The 19,886-nt window shown below is 36.6% G+C and overlaps 1 protein-coding gene across 2 annotated transcripts in view; it reads right to left on the bottom strand.

Moving 5' to 3' along the window:
• Positions 1-3,826: 3,826 nt before the first annotated feature.
• The window catches only part of OMA1 (OMA1 zinc metallopeptidase), a 72,445-nt gene continuing 56,385 nt past the window's right edge, over positions 3,827-19,886 (bottom strand). For both annotated transcript variants that reach the window (XM_011941344.1, XM_011941343.1), the window contains one exon: positions 3,827-4,280. In XM_011941344.1, the coding sequence (XP_011796734.1) occupies positions 4,071-4,280 (210 nt within the window). In that variant the 3' untranslated portion in view covers positions 3,827-4,070. The remainder of the gene's footprint in view (positions 4,281-19,886) is intronic.

Below are 19,886 nucleotides of genomic sequence, written 5' to 3'. Positions count from 1 at the left end.
ACTTTGGAGTCAGAAGATGAGAGGGTTTGAACCAGTTCTGCCATTGAGAAGTGAGTAGTGCTGGACCCACATTGACTAATATTTTTGAGCTTCAGTTTCCAGGTAAGTGGAGGTAACAGCTCCCTTTCCAAAGAATGCAGTATTGCAGAAAGAACACTGGATTACAAATCAGTGAATTCCTTAGTTCCAATCCCATTTCAGCCATTTACTTGAACGCATACTTGGATCACTTGCCTAATTCCTCCAAGCTTTAGTTTTCTCCCCTATGAGTAAATAATGCCATTTGTCCTTTCAATCGCATAGGCTGGTTTTGAGGATATAATTCAGTACAAAACAAGACAAAACAAACAAAAAAACCTTGTAAATAGTAAAGCAAATATGCTAATGAAAATCTGCTATCATATCAACATAAAATTTAAGCTTTTTTATCAGATTAAATGTCATTTCAGATAAAATTGTCAAGGGATCTATCGTGTTTCTTTGCCTACTGAAAGGATAAACATTAGGTTTTAATTCTAGTTCTGGCACTTACTTCGTAAGCCCTGTGGTTGTATCTCTCCCACCATGCAGTAGCCATTCTGTTTGAGTGATGTTGACTCGTACCCATCCTCAGCTCCAATGGTGGATCCTGATAAGTCCAAGCCAATCAAGATAATGCCATCCCCTGCCAGGCGATTGCTTCAGGGGTGCAGTTAGAGTGTTAAAGGCTTTGCTTCAATAGTTGGGGTGTAAGTCAGTCACACATCCAGCTGGATGTGAAAGCATGCAACCCTGGGAGCCGCTGGCAGCCATCTTGATATTACCAGGGAACAGCTGAGAAAGATTGCAAAGAAAAGGAGCCCTTGCTCTGACAATTATCATGATCCCCTGGATTAAACTGTGCCTGAAGCAGCATACTTCTGGGCTTTTCTGTTAGGTTGAGGCAACAAATTTTCTTGGTTGGGTTTGTGTTGGTTTCTCTGTTCTTGCAAGTAAAAAACCTTAAGAAATACACCGTGTAACCTTGAGCAACTTCCCTTACCCCTCTAAACTTCAGTTTCATGATAACAGGGCATAGTAGAATAGAATGCCTACCATAAATAGGGTCGCTGTGGGGTTCGACAGTGCTTGAAAAATGCTTAGCACCATGCATAGTTGATATGGTTTGACTCTGTGTCCCCACCCAAATGTCATTTCAAATTGTAATCCCCATGTGTCAAGAAAGGTAAGTGATTGAATCATGGGGGCAGTTTCCTCCATGCTGTTCTCCTGATAGTGAGTTCTCACCATATCTGATGGTTTTATGGGGCAGTTTTCCCTGCTCTTGCTTGCTCTTTCTTACCTGCCACCATGTGAGACATGCCTTTTCCCCTTCTGCCATGATTGTGAGATTCCTGAGGCCTCCCCAGCCATGTGGAACTGTGAGTCAATTAAATCCCTTTCCTTTATAAATTACCCAGTCTCCGGTATGTCTTTATAGCAGTGTGAAAATGGATTAATAGTACAAAGTATGCATTCAGTATATGGTAACAATTTTTATTACATTTGCAGCTCTAAACTTTGTGTTAAATGCTTTAAGTATATCATTTCACTTGGTCATTGGTCAAGCTAGGAGGACTTTTTCTGTCCCCATTTTACAATTAAGAGATGAAGGTTGGAGAGTTTATGTGACTTGTACAGGGTTCCACAACTACAGAAGCAGAGATTTTACAGAGTATGATTGTTTCTCCTTTTTTTCAATCATTTGAAGATGATTATTGTACAGTGTCAATAAAATGTTAGTTGAATGCCTATAATGTGCAAAGCATTTTAAGTATATAGCAGTAAATATATATGCTGTCCTTCAGTTTTAGAGGATAGTCTCACACTATCTGAATTATGGAAAAGATCAGGTTGAGTTTGTATCTTGGATTTATTAGTATCATGCTCCTAACAACTAAGTTAACCAGCCTATCATCTAAATCCTATAGGCACATGAAAAGTATTGACAGGAACAAAGTAGTTCTGCAACTAAGTGTAGAACATAGAGCTTATTTCCATGTAAGATTAAATAAATATATATATATATATACACACACACACATCTTGTATTTCAACTGCTATCTAATTTCTTCTAAAACATTGAGCTGAACTGTAACATTCCTTTTACATTTGATTCCACTGGTTAAACATCTTTTTCATATACTATAAAGATATTATCTCTGCTCTTTCTGACATGGTGTCAACTTATATATGTTTCTAGCAAGTCTGAACAACACTATTAGAAGTGACAATGGGATGGAAGAAAGCATAGGTCTTTGCTACATTGTTTTCTTAGTAAATCTGCAGGAAAATCTAATGCTGTGTTTTACTGTTTACCTTATTCTCCAAGTGTCTTTATATGTTACCCAGTGCCTTTTAAAATACTCCAATCACAAGGCGTGTAAAAAATGATTATATGGAGAATAGTTAATGTGAATCTCTTCATGACCAATGTTGTCTTATGTGCAGATCAGGAAATTCCTTACAAGTAATGTATAATAAGCCCTGAGAAACATAAACAGCCGCTGAACTTGTCTTCTTAACAACTAGATATTTTGTCTAAGAAGATTTAATAGTGTCAGGACACATCCTAAATGAGATTTCACAGGCTTTCACAGCCAGGGGAAGAGGTTCTACTCTCCTACACTGCCTCATCTTCAGCTTTTCATGTCAATTTTGATAGAAGGGTCTGAGAGGAGAACCTATAAAATCAACCTGCAGAAAACACAAGTGGTCCCTGATTTCATAATTATGAGATTTTTACTTATATTGAAGCCATATGTGGGGAAGCTAATGAACAACTGAGAATAGTTTGTTCCTTGTCTTGATAGCTTAGTCTTAGATATCTGAGAGTTGTGAAAAAATGGACAGATTTGTAGTCAGATAGATTCAGCTTTGTTCTATCTAGGTGAGAGACATTGGGTATATTATGTAACTTCTCCAAGCCTATTTGTCACTGTAAAGTGAGAATAATAAAAACTAGTAGGGTTATGGAACAAAGATAAATACAGGGCCCCGTTCATAGTAGGTACACAATACAAAGCAGACCTTTTCCTCTTTAATTCTCTAAGAAAATATTTATTTAATATAATGTATTTCAAGAAAAATGTCCTTCTTAGAAATATAACCTAAGCATAACTAGACTTCACTAGTTTGGGAATACAAATATTAAATAACTCGTATTTCCACATTTATATAATGCAGCAATTTCTGGGCGCCACTGGGGGTGTGTCTTGTGCTGCTTCTCTTGTCGTTTTCCTCCAGTCCCCTTGTTGATATCCGCGGCTCAGGAAGGTCAACTTGGGGACGGCGCCTTGCCTCAGCCTCTTTTGATGGGACAGTGCCTTGCCTTTGCCTCTTTTTCTTCTCTGGGAACCCCAGAGATTCCCAAATGGTAATGTCATGGAGCAATCAAATGACACAACCTTGTTAAGACTTCAGTGCACCAGGAACATGCTGTGTCTCTGTGGAAATGCCCTCTTCCCAGTTCTGTTTCTTGCTTTGTCATCTGAACCGCAAACTGTACTTCTTTTGCCTCCCTATGAAAATGGCTTCTGCCAGTAGCATTTTCTCCAGTCATCCACAGGTGAAGACAAGGACATTCTCTATCCTGAGGCCCCCTTTTCCACATAATCCCACCCTGGTGCAAACTATTTCCTGCAAAAAGATAGCTTCAGACTGTTTCCTACTTCATCATAACCACCCAGACTTAGAAATCCAGTTTAGGCTCAGTTGAAACCTTCTCTACAATAAAAACTACTGTATGTGCTCATTTCTTATCCACTAGGGGTCTGCCTTCTAAATCAAAAGCAAGGAGAAGACAGAGTAAAATGTGTAATATAAATTTATTCTGTGACATTTTCCTCATTCAAGATATTTTAACATAGATTAAAATATATCAATATTTCATGAAAAATAAATTCTAGAAGAATTTAGATAATATCTGTAATATACATGATTTGACCCTGAATATCCTTTTTTTTCACTTCAAACATCATTTTTTTAAAAGTACCATAAAATGATAAGGACTGCAACATTCTTCATATATCTTGTGTCTCATAAATTTTAATTCAACTGCCAGTTCTTTTCTCAACTACGTATGTTAATGGTATTTGCTCCTGTTTTTGAACGGGAAGAGTATCCATTTTCTGTTTCTTTGTGATATTTAGGTCTTCTTTCTCTGATTCTTCAAGAAAATGCTCCATGCTGAGTTTGAATAGTAATCGAGGGTCTGGTTTAGACAGTGGTGGGCAATTACACATCTCTCTAATTTTGAGAGCCTATAAAGACATAATAAGATAAAAAAATACTATATATACATCAGTGTATTCAGATTGTTTCAGTAATCCGTAATATGTTCCATGTAAGACAAATAAAGAATGCATTCTGTGTTTTTTTACTAACAGGTATCTTGATTATGACACACAAAAGGGAACCACTGATAAATCCACAGTGAACAGTTGTTTTCATGATTTGGTCAAATAGTATTATTTTAAAAACAACAACAACAATAGTATTAATAATCTGTAACCACTGCCCAAATGCTGTTTTGAGGGTAAACAAATCTTAGAGATACCTCTATGGTTTCAGTTAAACTCTAACTGACCTGAGAACAATCATTCAGATTTTAAAAGACTCTATGAGAGGTTTTTTTCAAGAAAAAGAAAACTGCAGAATATAGATGACCGAATATACTGAAAGAAGATATATATAACTGATACAGTCTTGGGTAAAATTGATGATAATAACCTAGTGATACAGTTTGGATATGTCTCCACCCAAATCTCATCTTGAATTGCAGTTCCCATAATTCCCACGTCACGGGAGGTAACTGAATCATGGGAGCAGGTGTTTCCCATGCTGTTTTCATGATAGTGATTAAGTCTCACAAGATCTGATGGTTTTATAAAGGGCAGTTCTCCTGCACACGCCTTCTTGCCTGCTGCCACATAAGATATGACTCTTCTCCTCATTTGCCTTCCACCATGATTGTGAGCAACCCTCCCTCCCCCACCCCCGGCCATGTGGAACTGTGAATCAATTAAACCTCTTTCGTTTATAAATTCCCCAGTCTCAGGTATGTTTTAGTAGCAGCATGAGAATAAAACATTGCAAAGGAAGGAAAAGTAATCACGGTGTACTATGGGGCTCAGCTAGGACTAGTGCTTACAGCTGAAAATACCAAATCTTGATGAAACCAAAAAGTACAATTTCATCATACTGAGAAGGGGAGAGCTGCACAGATGTGTGCATGCACAGGGTGTGACACTGGAAAGAGAGGGCTTACGTCTCATCCTGTACAGTGGAAAATAAGTAAGGCCCAAAATTGAAGTTAGAACGTAGCAACATAAGCATGTTATTTAGACACAATGGGAAATACTAAACAAATCATCCAATAGAACTGGAAATAGTTATGCCTGAAATGGATGGCAGGGTCAGAGGACTGGCTGCCGATTTAAGTAACTAGCCTTAGAACTATTTAACTCTTCAAAGTGGGTATATGGATAATTTTAAGATATAAGAAGTAAAATAATTTTTAAGGAAAAATGGTCTCAAAATTTAAGGAGTTTTAAAAGAAAGACATTTAGGAGAAAAAGTTAATTTAGTTTTTTACTACTTCTGGCTTTCTAATACTGATGTGTCTTAAGGGAAGTAAATAAGGCGGTAAAGGAGACAATGTTTGGGGGACTGGTAAAATCTTAGAAAGACCATCCAGGCAAGGCCTCACTGATAAGATAATGATTTGGGGGGTCAAGAGGGGGACAGACCTGAAGGACATGAGGAAAGAGACCATGTGGCAATCTAGGGAAAAACCATTCCAAGAGGGAGCTGCGAGTACAATGGAGATGGGAGTGTGCCTGGGGTGTTTTGAAACAGTGAAGAAGCAGGTACAGCTAAGTGGAGCAGGGTGGAGGGCAGGAGCAGATTATGTAGGACCTCACGCTAAGGTCATGCTAAGGATTTTAAGTTTTACTCTAAACAGCCTGCCTCTAATATTTGTGGGGTCCATGGCAAGAATGAAAATGGAGGCCCAGGTACCACGTCTCTAAACACCTAAAAGCAGTAAGTCAAGCCAATACATTACTACATAAAATCTGTTCTATTCTTCTACTTTGAGAAATACACATTCAAAATTACCTGGAAGTCCAGGTACAAAATTAGAATTCTTGAATTTCAGAACACGTTAAGACTGTAGGGAGCTTACTGTGCAGCTGTTGACACTAGCCTGCCCCTCTCCCAGTCCTAGCTTATCTGGCACTGTAAAGGGCCTTGTGTGCATGTGTTCAAGGAAGAGGTCCACATGGGCCCTGAAAGCAAGCTCAAACATGTTTGGGCAAGGAATTCCATTATCCCAGATACCCTGAGTTGGGTGTGGTAGGGGCACAGGTTCTTGTATGCAAACATTTTATTGAGTCCCACAGGAGAGGGGGACTTTTAGTCAGAGACGAGCCAGATAGATGTCCTCTAAGTGAATGGGGTCAGGGCAGAAGCTTGGGTCTAGGAGCACGTCTAGCTCTCATGAGGCTATGAGTTACCAGTAAGGTAAGCTAGAGAGTTTGAAAAAGCATTACTTAATATGAAATTCTTCAGTGGCAATGGCCTTGTCTTATTTTTCTTTGTATTTCACAGCGGATTTAAGATGTTCCTTATATCTACTGAGTGTTAAGGAAATGTTTAAGTAAACTGAATTGACACAAAAATGTTTCCCAACTATAGCACATACAGCACTTAAGTAAACAGAAAATCAGACCCTCAGCTAAATGGTGACCTACTGTCCAAACTGGGATACCTTTGAGAATGAAAGGAGATGCTAGTGAGATTTGCACTGAGACATCAGGCATGAGCCAAGACTGTCTCCGCAAAACTGGGACGTACGGTCACTCTTGCATTAGCTCCTTTACAACCATGTTAATTTTCTTTCCCAAGTGAGAAGTTTACTGTCATGGCTGCTATATCAGTGTAGTGCCTATGTCTAAGCACTGCACTGGGATCAGTAAAGAGGGAGAGTACAGACTCCAGCAGGTAACAGCTTGCACAGCTGAGTGCAGCAATGAGAGATGCAAAGCAACAAAGAGAGAAAAAGGATGCCATCCCCTATGATCTCTGTGTATTCAGTAAAAACTCTTCTATTTTTCTTAAATTCTCTTATTCAGTCTTTTTCATACAACAAATATTTAGAACACCACAGTGAGTAAAGTGTTAGGTACACATCGGTCAGAATAGTCATGGTCCCTGCCCTGATGTAATTTAGTTTGTATTTCTCCATTACTGGGCATTAGAATTGTCCCCATGGTTGTGTCTATTTGGCTTTTATAAATTACCCTGCTATAAAAATCTTGGTTTCAAAAAATCTTATTTTCTGACCTCCATTTGGAGTTAGGTGAAGTCTAACACCCAAAACAGAATGATCTGATCAAAGAGTAAGTGCAGGTAGATTATAATTTTTGTTATATAGGACCAAACTGTGTTCTACCAGAAAGGCTTTATCAGCCTTTAATGTCACCAGCAATACAGGCATATTTGAGTTATTCACAGTTATTCACATAAGATTTCATGACTTTTATGTAGATAATGACAGAATTTCAAACCTCAGAATCTTTAGAAAATATCAGTTCAATTTTACAGATGAGGAAACTGAGTCTCAGAGAAGTTAAATGCCAGGCAAGGAACAAAAAGCTGGCTTGATCAATGTTTTTAAGAGCTTTATTCGCTAAAACTTCAAAATAACCAAGATGTCCTTCGACAGGTGAATGGATAAACTGTGGGATATCCAGACAAAAGAGTATTATTCAGATTTAAGAAGAAATGAGCTATCAAGCCATGAGAAGATATGAGGAACCTTAAATGCATATTGCTGACAGAAAAAAAAGCTAATCTGAAAAGGCTACATGATTCCAACTATATGATATTCTGGAAAAGGCACAACTATGGAGACAGTAAAAAGATTAGTGGTTGCCAGGGGCTAGGGGGAGGGAGGAATGAGTAGGCACAGAGTGTATTTTTATGAGAGTGAAACTACTCTGCATGATGCTGTAATGGTGGATGCATGTCATTATACATTTATCAAAATGCACTGAATGTACAGCACCAAGAGTGAATCCTAATGGACTTTGGGTGATAATGATGGGTCAACACAGGTTCATCAATTGTAACTAATACTATCAATCTGGCATGGGATTTTGATGGTATGGGAGGCTGTGAGTATGCGGGGGCCGATATATAAGGGAAATCTCTATACCTTCTACTCAACCTAAAAGTTGAGGCTTTAGAGTCTAAAAATTGTAAAACAGAGTCTATTATTTAAAAAAAAAAAAAAAGTTGGCCTGGAAGTAAAAAAGCTGGGTTTAGAACCTGATTTGTTTTTACTGCTTTTGCCCTACATGCTTTTTGTGCTCATGCTGTTTGGCACCACATGATGTTTCTTGAGTAAATTTTTTACTGAATAAACGTACTTTGAAGATGTCTGAGCTAGGTTTCTTTAATTGCTAGAAATACTATATATTCTTCATACAGGTTTTCTATCACCACTCCTTCATGTGTGAACTGCTTCTCCTCTCCAATTATCTATCAAGCAGAATCGTGTTATGACCATACATATTTCTATCAAATCTTCATCTATTTGGCATAGTAAGATTTTATTGGATGTCTTGGTAACTTATTTTGTCTTTTTTCCTTTCCTTTCCACATTCATTTTATACATTTCAGGGTGTCAATGTCTTTTTATTTTTATAAATGCTAATCTATCTTATTAAATATACCTTCATCTCTTCAAAAGTGAGCAAAATTTTCCTACCATATAGCTAGAATATGTCTTTCCACTTCCTTTACTTTGTTTTCTGTGTTTAACTCCATGCACTGCACATAATAGGCACTTAACAAACGCATGCTAAATTTTAAACAAACATTTATAGAACACCAGCTATGAATAAATCATTATGATAAATGTCATAGAGAAAATACTCTAAGGAGTTTATGGTTTAAGAAAAAGCAGGAATGTATTCTAATAGCAAGAATATATGGTTCTGAGAATCCTGAGGAAGATTTGAAGATAAATATAGAATTAGCCAGCCTAAAGACTACAAGTGAAAGAAACTAACATCTACTGTTCACTTTCTATGTACCTTTCACTGTGTGAGGTATTTTACACATCTAAATTGACATTGAAATTTGAACCACTTTTGAAATCTTGGGCCTGGCATAAAACACTTATCATTAAAGTGTCTATGCCAAAGAAAGGGCGACAAGGGAGAGAAGGCAGCAGGACCTTACCTACAGAAATGCACAAGTATGTACATCCAACATCCAGGAGATATTGCTATCCTGATTTCACATATGAAGAAAACTAAAGGTTGGATTAGGTAACTTTCTCCAAGTTAGATGGCTGAGTCCGAATTAAAACCCAAGACCCCTAAGACCACTGTTATCTTTATATTACTATTTCCTGTGACCATCTTTCTCCCGTTACCAACTATTAATTTCCTACATGTTAAATTTCTATAAGGGAGTGGAAGTACTGTTCAATTCTGCTGCCAATTTTTCTATTTTTCACCCACTATTATATTGCTTATCTTGCCTATTATCACACATCATGCAATAATTTAACAAATATTCACGGCCGGGCATGGTGGCTCACGCCTGTAATCCCAGCACTTTGGGAGGCTGAGGTGAGTGGATCACGAGGTCAGGAGATTGAGACCATCCTGGCTAACACGGTGAAACCCCGTCTCTACTAAAAATACAAAAAATTAGCTGGGTGTGATGGCGGGCACCTGTAGTCCCAGCTACCTGGGAGGCTGAGGCGGGAGAATGGCATGAACCCGGGAGGCGGAGCTTGCAGTGAGTGGAGATCGCGCCACTGCACTCCAGCCTGGGCGACAGAGCAAGACTCCATCTCAAAAAAAAAAAAAAACAAAAAACAAATATTCACTAAGCATCTCAACTTGTCATAGGTACTATGGATACAGCAGTGTACAAAGGCCTTACACTCTAGGGTAAAAGACAATAAACAAATAAGGTAATTTTAGTTAAGTACATGAAGAAACTAAAGAGTGAGGTGTGTTGGACGGACAATAAGTACATGGAAGGGAGGCAATTTGAGATTGTGAGATCAGAGAAAGCTTCCCCAGGGCAGTGACATTTGCCTAAAGAACTGAGGGAAGAATGTTTCAGACAGAGCAATCAGCAAGTAGAGGAGCTGTAAGGAGGACACTAGCTTGATGGGGAACATACATTGGTCTTGTATGTTTCCTAGACCAAGGAAAGCCTAAGGAAAGGGGCATGTGGTGAAGTTGGTGAGGCAGGCAGTGGCCAAATTACGTGACTGGAAGACCTAGGAAGAGTCTGGATTTTTATTCTAAGTTATGGAATAAGATGAGAGGTCACTAGAGGGTTTTAACCAAGGAAAGGACATTACAGTGATCACTCTGGCTACATACTGAAAATAGGTTGTTAGGAGTTGAGGTGAAACGTGACATCATGAGGTGAAAAGTGGCAACAGGAAATGACTGGGTAACGTGGGAGGAGATGATGGTGACTTTTACTGGGAAAGGAGCAGCGGTGAAGTTGAGAAGGGCGTGGATTCTTAATGTACTTGTTGAGGCAGTCAAGAAGATTTTTTTCATGAATAGGATACAGAAGTGAAGGAAAGAGGAATTGAAGATGAGTCTTAAATTTCCTCTTCTGTTTTAATAGCTTTTCTTTTATGATGCTGCTCATGCATCTAAGGATAATTAACTTGCTCATAGTAAATAATTACTATAATGTAATATCATATTGTCAATTAATGACCCCAGCCCATAAATTCTTTTAAAGTTATTGTTTTTATCAAATTGTCAAAACAAAATCATTTATGCTCGTAAATGAATCAGAAACTTAGTAACATACCTTTCTATACTTTGAAGGTAAAACTATTTAGTAACTAGGCAATTGTTCTCTGAATTTTTGAGAAAATTCTCCAAATTAAATCCCATCAGGGCTAGGCGTCCTTTTCTTTGCTAATTTATTATGACTCTATGGGTTCTAATATAGTTTTTAAAATTTGATTTATTTATACCTTACTTCTTTCTAAAATTAATTTGAGAAGCTTCATTCTAGCTATAATTTCTACTCCTAGTTGCAACCACTCTGGCAATTCCCCTCCCTCCTCAACACACATACACTTTAATTACTTCTGATTTTGACCCGAGCTAATAATTAACATCATCTAACTAAAAATAACATTCTCTCAAATATTTTGGTTTTCTTGCATGTTACCACACCTCTTCTGATCCTGTTTACATTTTACTCTTCATCTAACTAATCTAATGATTATGACTTTGACTAAATTTCCCAAAGAACTGTCATTTTGCTTATTTCTGCTTAATTTTATTAATTATATTTGAGACACTTATAGTTCTATATTTCTTTTCTCTTTTCCTAATATGGACATTTAAACTGATAAAATTTTCTTTAAATACAGATTTAGTAAACACTCATGAAAATATAACTACATCATTATAAAGTTCATTGATTTTAAGGCATCCTCTTATCATCTATAGATTTCTCTCTTGCTTTACATGTGCAGAATTTTAATTTTCATGCGGTTATCCATCTTTTAATTTTTGTTATATTAATTTTACTATACTATGTTCTGATGATTGGAACCATAACTTTTTATTTATTTATTTACTTATTTATTATTTCAATAGGTTTTTGGGGAACAGTGGTGTTTGGTTACATGAGTAAGTTCTTAAATAGTGACTTCTGAGATTCTGGTGCACCCATCACTCAAGCAGTGTACATTGTACTCAGTGTGTAGTCTTTTTTTTTGAGACAGAGTTTCGCTCTTGTAGCCCACGCTAGAGTGCAATGGCGCGACATCAGCTCACTGCAACCTCTGCCTCCTGGGTTCAAGCAATTCTCCCGCGTCAGCCTCCCGAGTAGCTGAGATTACAGTCATGCGCCACCACGCCTGGCTAATTTTTGTATTTTTAGTAGAGACAGGGTTTCTCCATGTTGGTCAGGCTGGTCTTGAACTCCAGACCTCAGGTGATCTCCTGCCTCGGCCTCCCAAAGTGCTGGGATTACCGGCATGAGCCACCATGCCCAGCCCCAGTGTGTAGTCTTTTATCCCTCACCCCCTTCTCACTGTGTCCCCTGAGTCCCCAAAGTCCACTGTATAATTCTTATGCCTTTGCATCCTCATAGCTTAGCTCCCACTTATAAGTGAGAACATAACATTTTTATATTATGTACAGATATTTTTGTCCAAGTTTTATAATCAATATTTTCATGAAAGATGTGTATTTGAAAATACATTCCTTTTTTTAGGATTTAAAATTCTTATGCCACTTAAAATTTATTTTTCATACTGTTCAGCTGAATCATTTGGTAGTTCTTTACTTGATCCATGGTTTTCTAAGAATGGCAGGGTGCAAGCTAGTTACAATTATATTTAAACAAACAAAACTGTATATTTTATCTAACTCCTGATGGTTAGTAGATTCTGGAAACAGCACTGTTGCAACCGAGCACTTCACTGACATATTGTTCTATGTGTTTCATTTACTAAGGATCTTCCATCATTTAAAAAAAAAGTTAGTTTTTCTAGATATCATACCAAAGTGTATTAGTTCCACTGTTTTTTGTTTGTTTTGTTCCTTTTCTCCTAAACTCTTACACTTCCTCCAACAGCAAGAAGTATAAGAACTTAGAAGGAAAGAAACATCTTCCTTATACTTACGAAAAGCAAAGTCCAAAGTCATTCTTACTCTTGTATGTCTTTAAGTTTTGTCTTTTTACCTAGGTAGCTTGTAAGAGCCTGTCTTTGCAATGAAGATTAAACACTTCATAAGTTTAAATATCTAAGCATTGTCATTTCAGGGCTTCTCATGGATGATACTCTGGGAATCTCCTAAAAATCCATCTTAAGAAATGTTACCTAAATAGAAAAATGTGATACAGAAACCACAATCAAAGAAATGAAGACATGTACAAACGAACAAATGTATCTTTCCCACTGTTAAATGCAGCTTGGATTTCCTGGTGCCTTTTCAATATTCTTTCATTTTTTTAGACATTTTTTTTTTTTGCTTTGGGCTTTTTAATTTGGTTGTGCTATGTTCCTCTATCTTCCGCATCAATGAGTCTTTGCTCTGGGGTATCAATTCTGCTCTTTACAGCCTCCACCGAAAGTTTTACAGCTTCTCTGCTGAATTCACAAGTTTAACAATTTTCTGAAATGGATTTATCTTACATTTGTAAAGATGTTCTTTCAGCTTCTGTCACTTTCAGTGCAGCTAAATCAACCTTATCATGCCAGCTTCAAGTGGCATTGCTTCTGTGTTCTTGCCACCTTGCCCGTCCTCTCCCATAAAGTAACATTTTAAAGTTTGACCTGAGATTTGATTTTGTTTTTCATATTTCTGCTCTTTAAAACTTATCTCACTGGGGAACAATGAATATTTCAGAGGCTTTGTTTTGTGTTGCTATTGCTGAATTTAGTTTACATGAGGGTCCTTGTAGAGTTATTAAAGATACTTAGATATTCAATACTCTTTTAAATAAGATTACCCTCATTTTTCCTTTCAACTCTGTTTTTCCAACTCTTGTACACTTACCGTTCTGATTTTTTAGAAGTCTCTCTTACCTACCTCTGAAATCTATTCTTAAATAGGAGAAAAGTGTCTGCAACATCTTTTATTCATAATTTGGCTGGTCTGAGTTCTAAATAGATTCTACATAGATTTCTCATGAAGGCACACTTCTCAGGTTGTTTGAAAACTGATTATTTGCAGGGGGGTGCTAAATTATCACCCCACAATCACTTGCTGGCCACAAGGAAGAAAACCACCTTTACAAACAAAGAACCAGGCCATCACCATCCAACTCCCTGATGGCCTTCAGCATCACCAAATGTGGGGCAGCCAGGTATTAAGAGACTTCCAACACAAAGCACTTTGAAGCATAGTTGCATCACCTATAAAATACCGTTCCCAAAATTTAACTTCTATTTACAGGTATACATAGAAACAAGTTAGAAATACCATGAAGAAGCAATCAAGTAAACCTAGAAGCTACAATGTGGGATTATATGTACTCAATAATTCAATGACAAGTTTTAAAACAAACAAAACAAAAGGGAGGGGGGCACTGTTCTAAAGTCAAAAGGACTTTAGGGACATAAGGACCAAATGCAATGTGTGGATCATGAAGTATCCTAATTTAAACAGATCAACTGTAAAACCGTTGAGATAGAGAAATCTGATGTAGACAGAATATTTAATTTTAAGAAATCACTATGAGTTTCCTCAGGCATGATAATGTTATGATTGTGGAAGAAAATGATACTACTTTCTGAAATGCATACTAAAGTTGATGGAGTGCAGGACATATCATTCCAAAGTATGACTCCAGGAGACCAGACTATGCCACCCCAAATATGCCTCTTGAGCGTAAGAGTTATTTTCTACTAATTATTTTGGGAAATAGCAGACATAGGGGAAGTTCTGAAAACAGGAAGAAGTTACCCTTTTCTCAGAAAAATATGTATCTATAGAGGAAATCTCTAAGTGTGTCTCCCTCTCTGTACCAGGAAGAGAAGGATGACTCTAAATCACTGGAAACTCTTATCAACAAAGAAGGTACAATCTATATAACAAACCTTACCCTTGCTCACTGTGCTTTTCCTGACCACCTCTCTGCAACCTGGCTTTCCCTACACACTTCTGTCTTTGTTTCAGTTGAAGATGGTATTTATGCCTGAACTCAAAGCCACCTCTTGGAGAATTATTCATTCCGTGGGTATCTCCCAGGTATACAGGAAGTATACCTGTTAATAAACTTCCATTTACCTCTTGTTAATCTGTCTTTTAATACAGGGGTTCATCTCAACTAAGAACTATGAAGCATAGACAGAAAATGATTTTTTCCTCCCCTATAAAGCCCTGATATCTGCGCTTTATATCAAAATACTTCTGGGAAAAACACAGAGATGGGACAGATGAAGCAAGTGTACAAAAGGATTATACTGTTCAATATCAGTGAGTGAAAAATAGGGACTCATTAAGCTATTCAAATTATTCTCTATCTTGACATGTGTTTTAAACATTTATAATAATAGTAAAACTAAAACTTAAAAAAAAAACCTTTTCCATTGTCTTCCATTCTTCTCTACCATTTTTGCATTCCTATAACTTCACTCTTGATTTTACTATGTTTTAGTTCTAAATGGCTCATAAGAGGTTTAAATCTTAAATATTTCTCCTGGAAAATGAAACTAGTCACTTTATTACCACCTCTATTTCCAACTTTCTCCCTTAATTTCTAAAAGCAAACATATACTTTTCAGAAGGCCTAAGGAGTTAGGTGTCAATGACTCTAATGCAAAGACTCACTATGCAATAGATTTAACAGAAAATAGTGAGAATAACAGGTAACTACTTTAAAAGACAGAAAAGAAATACAACAAGGATAATGCCTACATGGCTACTTATTAACAGAACAAAAACTCTACAAAGGAAATATCTAAGTCATTTCGGCATTCCTTATTGTCTATATATGTATGTTTCTTGAATTCTCTTTTGAACTAGTTGTAACATATTACAGTTTCCCTCATTAATGAGTTAAATAAAATCTCAGAGATGAGTTCATTTTACATTTGAATGATTCATGATTTCACCTTTTTAAAAAATTATTGTTTAATTCATTTAATTTCCTTTCACAAACACTGCAATGGAAATTGGAGTCTGACTCGTTTTTGAAGTGTTCTAAAGTAAATAGGTATAAATAACTGAAGTAAATAATTTAAAGTAAATAAACATAAAAAATTAAAAATTAAGGCCACCTTGACACAGGGCAATTATCCTCTGGAATGATAAAATAATTAGGAAAGGTTTTCAAACAAACCCATAAAAACATTTGATAATCAACTACTCCTAAATATGAACATGATTAAAATCCTATCATTTGCAACAGTATGGATAAATCTGGAGGACATTATGCTAAGTGAAATGAGCCAGGTACAGAAAGAAAAATACTATATGGTCTCAATTACATGTGGAATCTAAAAAAGTCCAACTCAGAGAAATTGTGAGTAGAATAATGATTACTACAGGCTGGGGATTGGAGAGTAGGAATGGGGAGGTGTTGGTCAAAAAGTATGAAGCTTTGCCAGCCTGGGCAACACAGCAAGGCCACATCTCTACAAAAAAAAAAAAAAAAAAAAAAAAGGCCAGGTGTTGTGGCACATTACTATAGTCCTAGCTACTCTGGAGAGTTGAAGTGGGAGAACTGCTTTAGCCCAAGAGTTCAAAGCTGCAGTGAGCTACGATCGCAACCCTGCACTCCAGCCCGGGGAACAAAGCCAGACTCCAGATAGCTAGCTAGATAGCTAGAGAGATAAGACAGATAGATACTAAAAAGTACAGTTTCAGTTAGAAAAAGTAGCTTCTGGAGATCTGCTATACAGCACTGTTACTACAGTTAATAAAAATGTACTGTATATTTGAAAATTGCTAAGAGAATAGATTTTAAACATTCTTGCCACAAAAAATAAATATGTGAGGTGATGAATATATTAGTTGGTTTAATTTAACCATTACACAATATATACAGATATTGAAACATCACGCTGGACTCCATAAACATATACAATTTAAAAACTTAAAGTAAATAAAAAATAAACACTGGTATTAAAAAAAAAAAAAACTGGCTATACTTATTCCCAGTAACAACTAAAGTATTTACGAAACAACTGCTAATACACATCAGTATTCTGACAGGTATTACATATCAAGTAAAACATCAAATACTTATTCACAAAAAATAAAAGTTAGTTTAAAAAAAAAGAAAAAAATGGAAAAAACTTTATACCAGAGAGTCTCTATGACTGGATTAAAAGCTTCCTTTGAAAACAGAAAGCAAGACATTTCAAGGGGGAAGAAAATCATCTTTATTTTTTAGCATGTTTTTCTAAAAATATCAATCCTTTCCCCTTTCCCCTCAAAAGCAATTTTTTCTAATAGCCCATTCATTTCAGCCTCAAGTAGATACACATCGCATGCACCATAATGCTTTTTTTAAGGGTTTAGACAATGTTACTGTCAGGCTTCCTGGCTTTATATGATTCACAGGCCAATTCGATTACAGTAGCTGCTATGATATTTGCCTTTCCCTCAACACTCTTTATGTCAGACAAAATGAAATTCTGTAAGGTGAACAGTGTATGTTTGTGCACACTGGCCAACGACATTGCACTTCAATGTTAAACACTCTCATATTTTCTGCTCATGAGATGTATAATATTAATGATTTATTCATTTACTTTGTCCATTTATAAATGTATAAGAATGATTTACAAGAGTTCAAATCCCTGGCTTCCTGAAAGTGTAAAGGATTCAGAATAAAAGGAGATTAATATGAATGCAGCCATCAAGTGATTCTGGTATCTAAAAATTGAATGAAGTGAATTTGATAAAGATTTTTTAAAGTTTCTGAATAAAGCCAGAATTGAAAGCTCTAAAAACATTCAAATATATATCCTATTCAAATTATGATTATAAACATAACCATAAACAATGAGTAAGTTCAAATTAAATATTTTTCCTATACGTTCTATCATTCTCTATACCCTTCACCCAACAAAGAGGGGATGGCGGAGAGAAACAGGGTTCATAAGTGAAGTGGAGAATAAGAAATTCAGTCTAAATATTTTCAGTTTTAAAACAAATCTTTGAAGCAGATTTCTCATATTCACATCTATTCATATTTTATAACAATCTTTATAGAAAAAAGTTACATAAGGTGTCTCTTTCAAGGACAAATTATAATATACATAAAGTCTGAGTAGTCTATAATTTTAAAACTGTCATACTATTAAACATCAACAAATTGATACATCTCTCTTCATTTTTTCACCCAAGTTGTTATGATAACCAAAATATGTGTAATATGTGTTTAACTGATTATTTCAAGTAAATAAAATTATAACATATCAGCTTATTAACTACAAGTAATAATTGCTACAAACCTGTATTTATCCTTTTTAAATGCTAATGGATCACAAGATCATATTTAACTAGGCAATTTATACATGATTTATCTTGAAATTCACATTTAAAAAAGCAAAGATTTGCTTTTTTTTTCTAATGTGATGTGTTATCTTGACTTTAAAAACAAAGCAAGAAAGGAACTAATCTATTTTCTGAACAATATACTATGGTAAAATGATCCAAAATTATATTACGGTACTGCTTTGCAGGAGTTGTAGATCACATTGTTTTCAAACATAAGTGACCTTGTCACTCCTCCAGTCCTCTGCTCAAATCCCTCCACTAGTGTCCCATCTCTGTGAACAAAAGCCAAAGGCCCACGCCCTCCTCCTTCCCTTGCTCACCCCATTCCACCCACACTGGTTTTCTTGTTGTTGCTCCTGCCCCATGGCCTTGTACCCTTCCCCAAGACAGCCACAAGCCTGGCTCCTTCACTTATTTCAAGTCTGTGTTCAAGTATCAGCTTCTCAATGAAACCTTCTTTGATTGCTGAATGACCCCATTTTACACTGCTATTCCTGCACCCCTCCCATCTCTGCTCAAACATAACTATCTGCTAAGGACTCATGTGCTCCTCTAAAATTCATATTTTGAAGTCCCAACCTCCAGTGTAACTATATTTGGAAATAAGGCCTAAAAGGAAGTAACTAAGGTTTAAAGAGGTCTGAAGGGTGGGGCCCTGATCCAATAGGATTGGTAGTTTTATAAGAAGAAACAATACATTTATAGTAAGAAACAATACATTTTTGTGATGACATGCAAGGGATCCAATAAGAAATAAAAATATGCAATCTTAAACAAGCTAAAGTTTAAAAATCACAATGGTCAAAATTTGTGTTCTAATCACAGAACCACAGAATCCTGCTTTCTTGGTTTTCTTCCTATGAATCTGATCCAACACAGGCTCTGTCTTCCTCCCATCCATTAAATGTGGAAAATATGTAATACTGTTACTTTGATCTTTTTCTCTAATCACTTCCTACATGAACTCATCCATTCTCATTGCTTCAACTATCGCTTCTGTTTAGATGACTCTGAAACTCTGAAATCTTCATCTCTGGCCTGGACTTGTCTGTGCTCTCTAGTGCTGTATTCTCAACTGCCTTTGAGGGGATCATCACTTCACCATACTGCTAGAGATGTCAAAGGACAGGAGCCTTAGGTAGAACATAACATACTCACTAGAGCATGCTACATAAAATATAATTTTAAAACATAGTAGTAAGGCCGGGGGCAGTGGCTCAGGCCTGTAATCCCAGCACCTTGGGAGGCCGAGGCGGGCGGATCACGAGGTCAGGAGATCGAGACCATCCTGGCTAACACGGTGAAACCCTGTTTCTACTAAAAAAATACAAAAAACTAGCTGGGCAAGGTGGCGGGCGCCTGTAGTCCCAGCTACTCCGGAGGCTGAGGCAGGAGAATGGCGTGAACGTGTGAACGTGGGAGGCAGAGCTTGCAGTGAGCTGAGATCGTGCCACTGCACTCCAGCCTGGGCGACACAGCAAGACTCCGTCTCAAAAATAAATAAATAAACAAACAAATAAATAAATAAATAAAATGTAGTAGTATATAGACTCACATAATTCTATACACTGCCTGAGAAACTGCCTTCTTTCATTACAGAAATTAGACTACGATAATAGGGAATTCCAATCTTTGAGTTACGACTGTGTATTCTAATTAACAATATACCCTTGTACTATCAGTTTCACTTCAACCACTGAGTTATTCCCAATATTGCAATAGAGTTTTATTACTTTCAAATTGAATTTAATCACTTGGGGTGGGGAATATAATAAATTATATGAGGTTTTCAAATTAAGTTTCTGAACTAGGATAGTTTATTTTTAGAAGAAA

Source organism: Colobus angolensis, unplaced genomic scaffold (assembly GCF_000951035.1).
Source record: "Colobus angolensis palliatus isolate OR3802 unplaced genomic scaffold, Cang.pa_1.0 Scaffold102, whole genome shotgun sequence".
Lineage (NCBI taxonomy): Eukaryota > Metazoa > Chordata > Mammalia > Primates > Cercopithecidae > Colobus > Colobus angolensis.
This window is presented reverse-complemented; position numbering and strand designations above follow the sequence as displayed.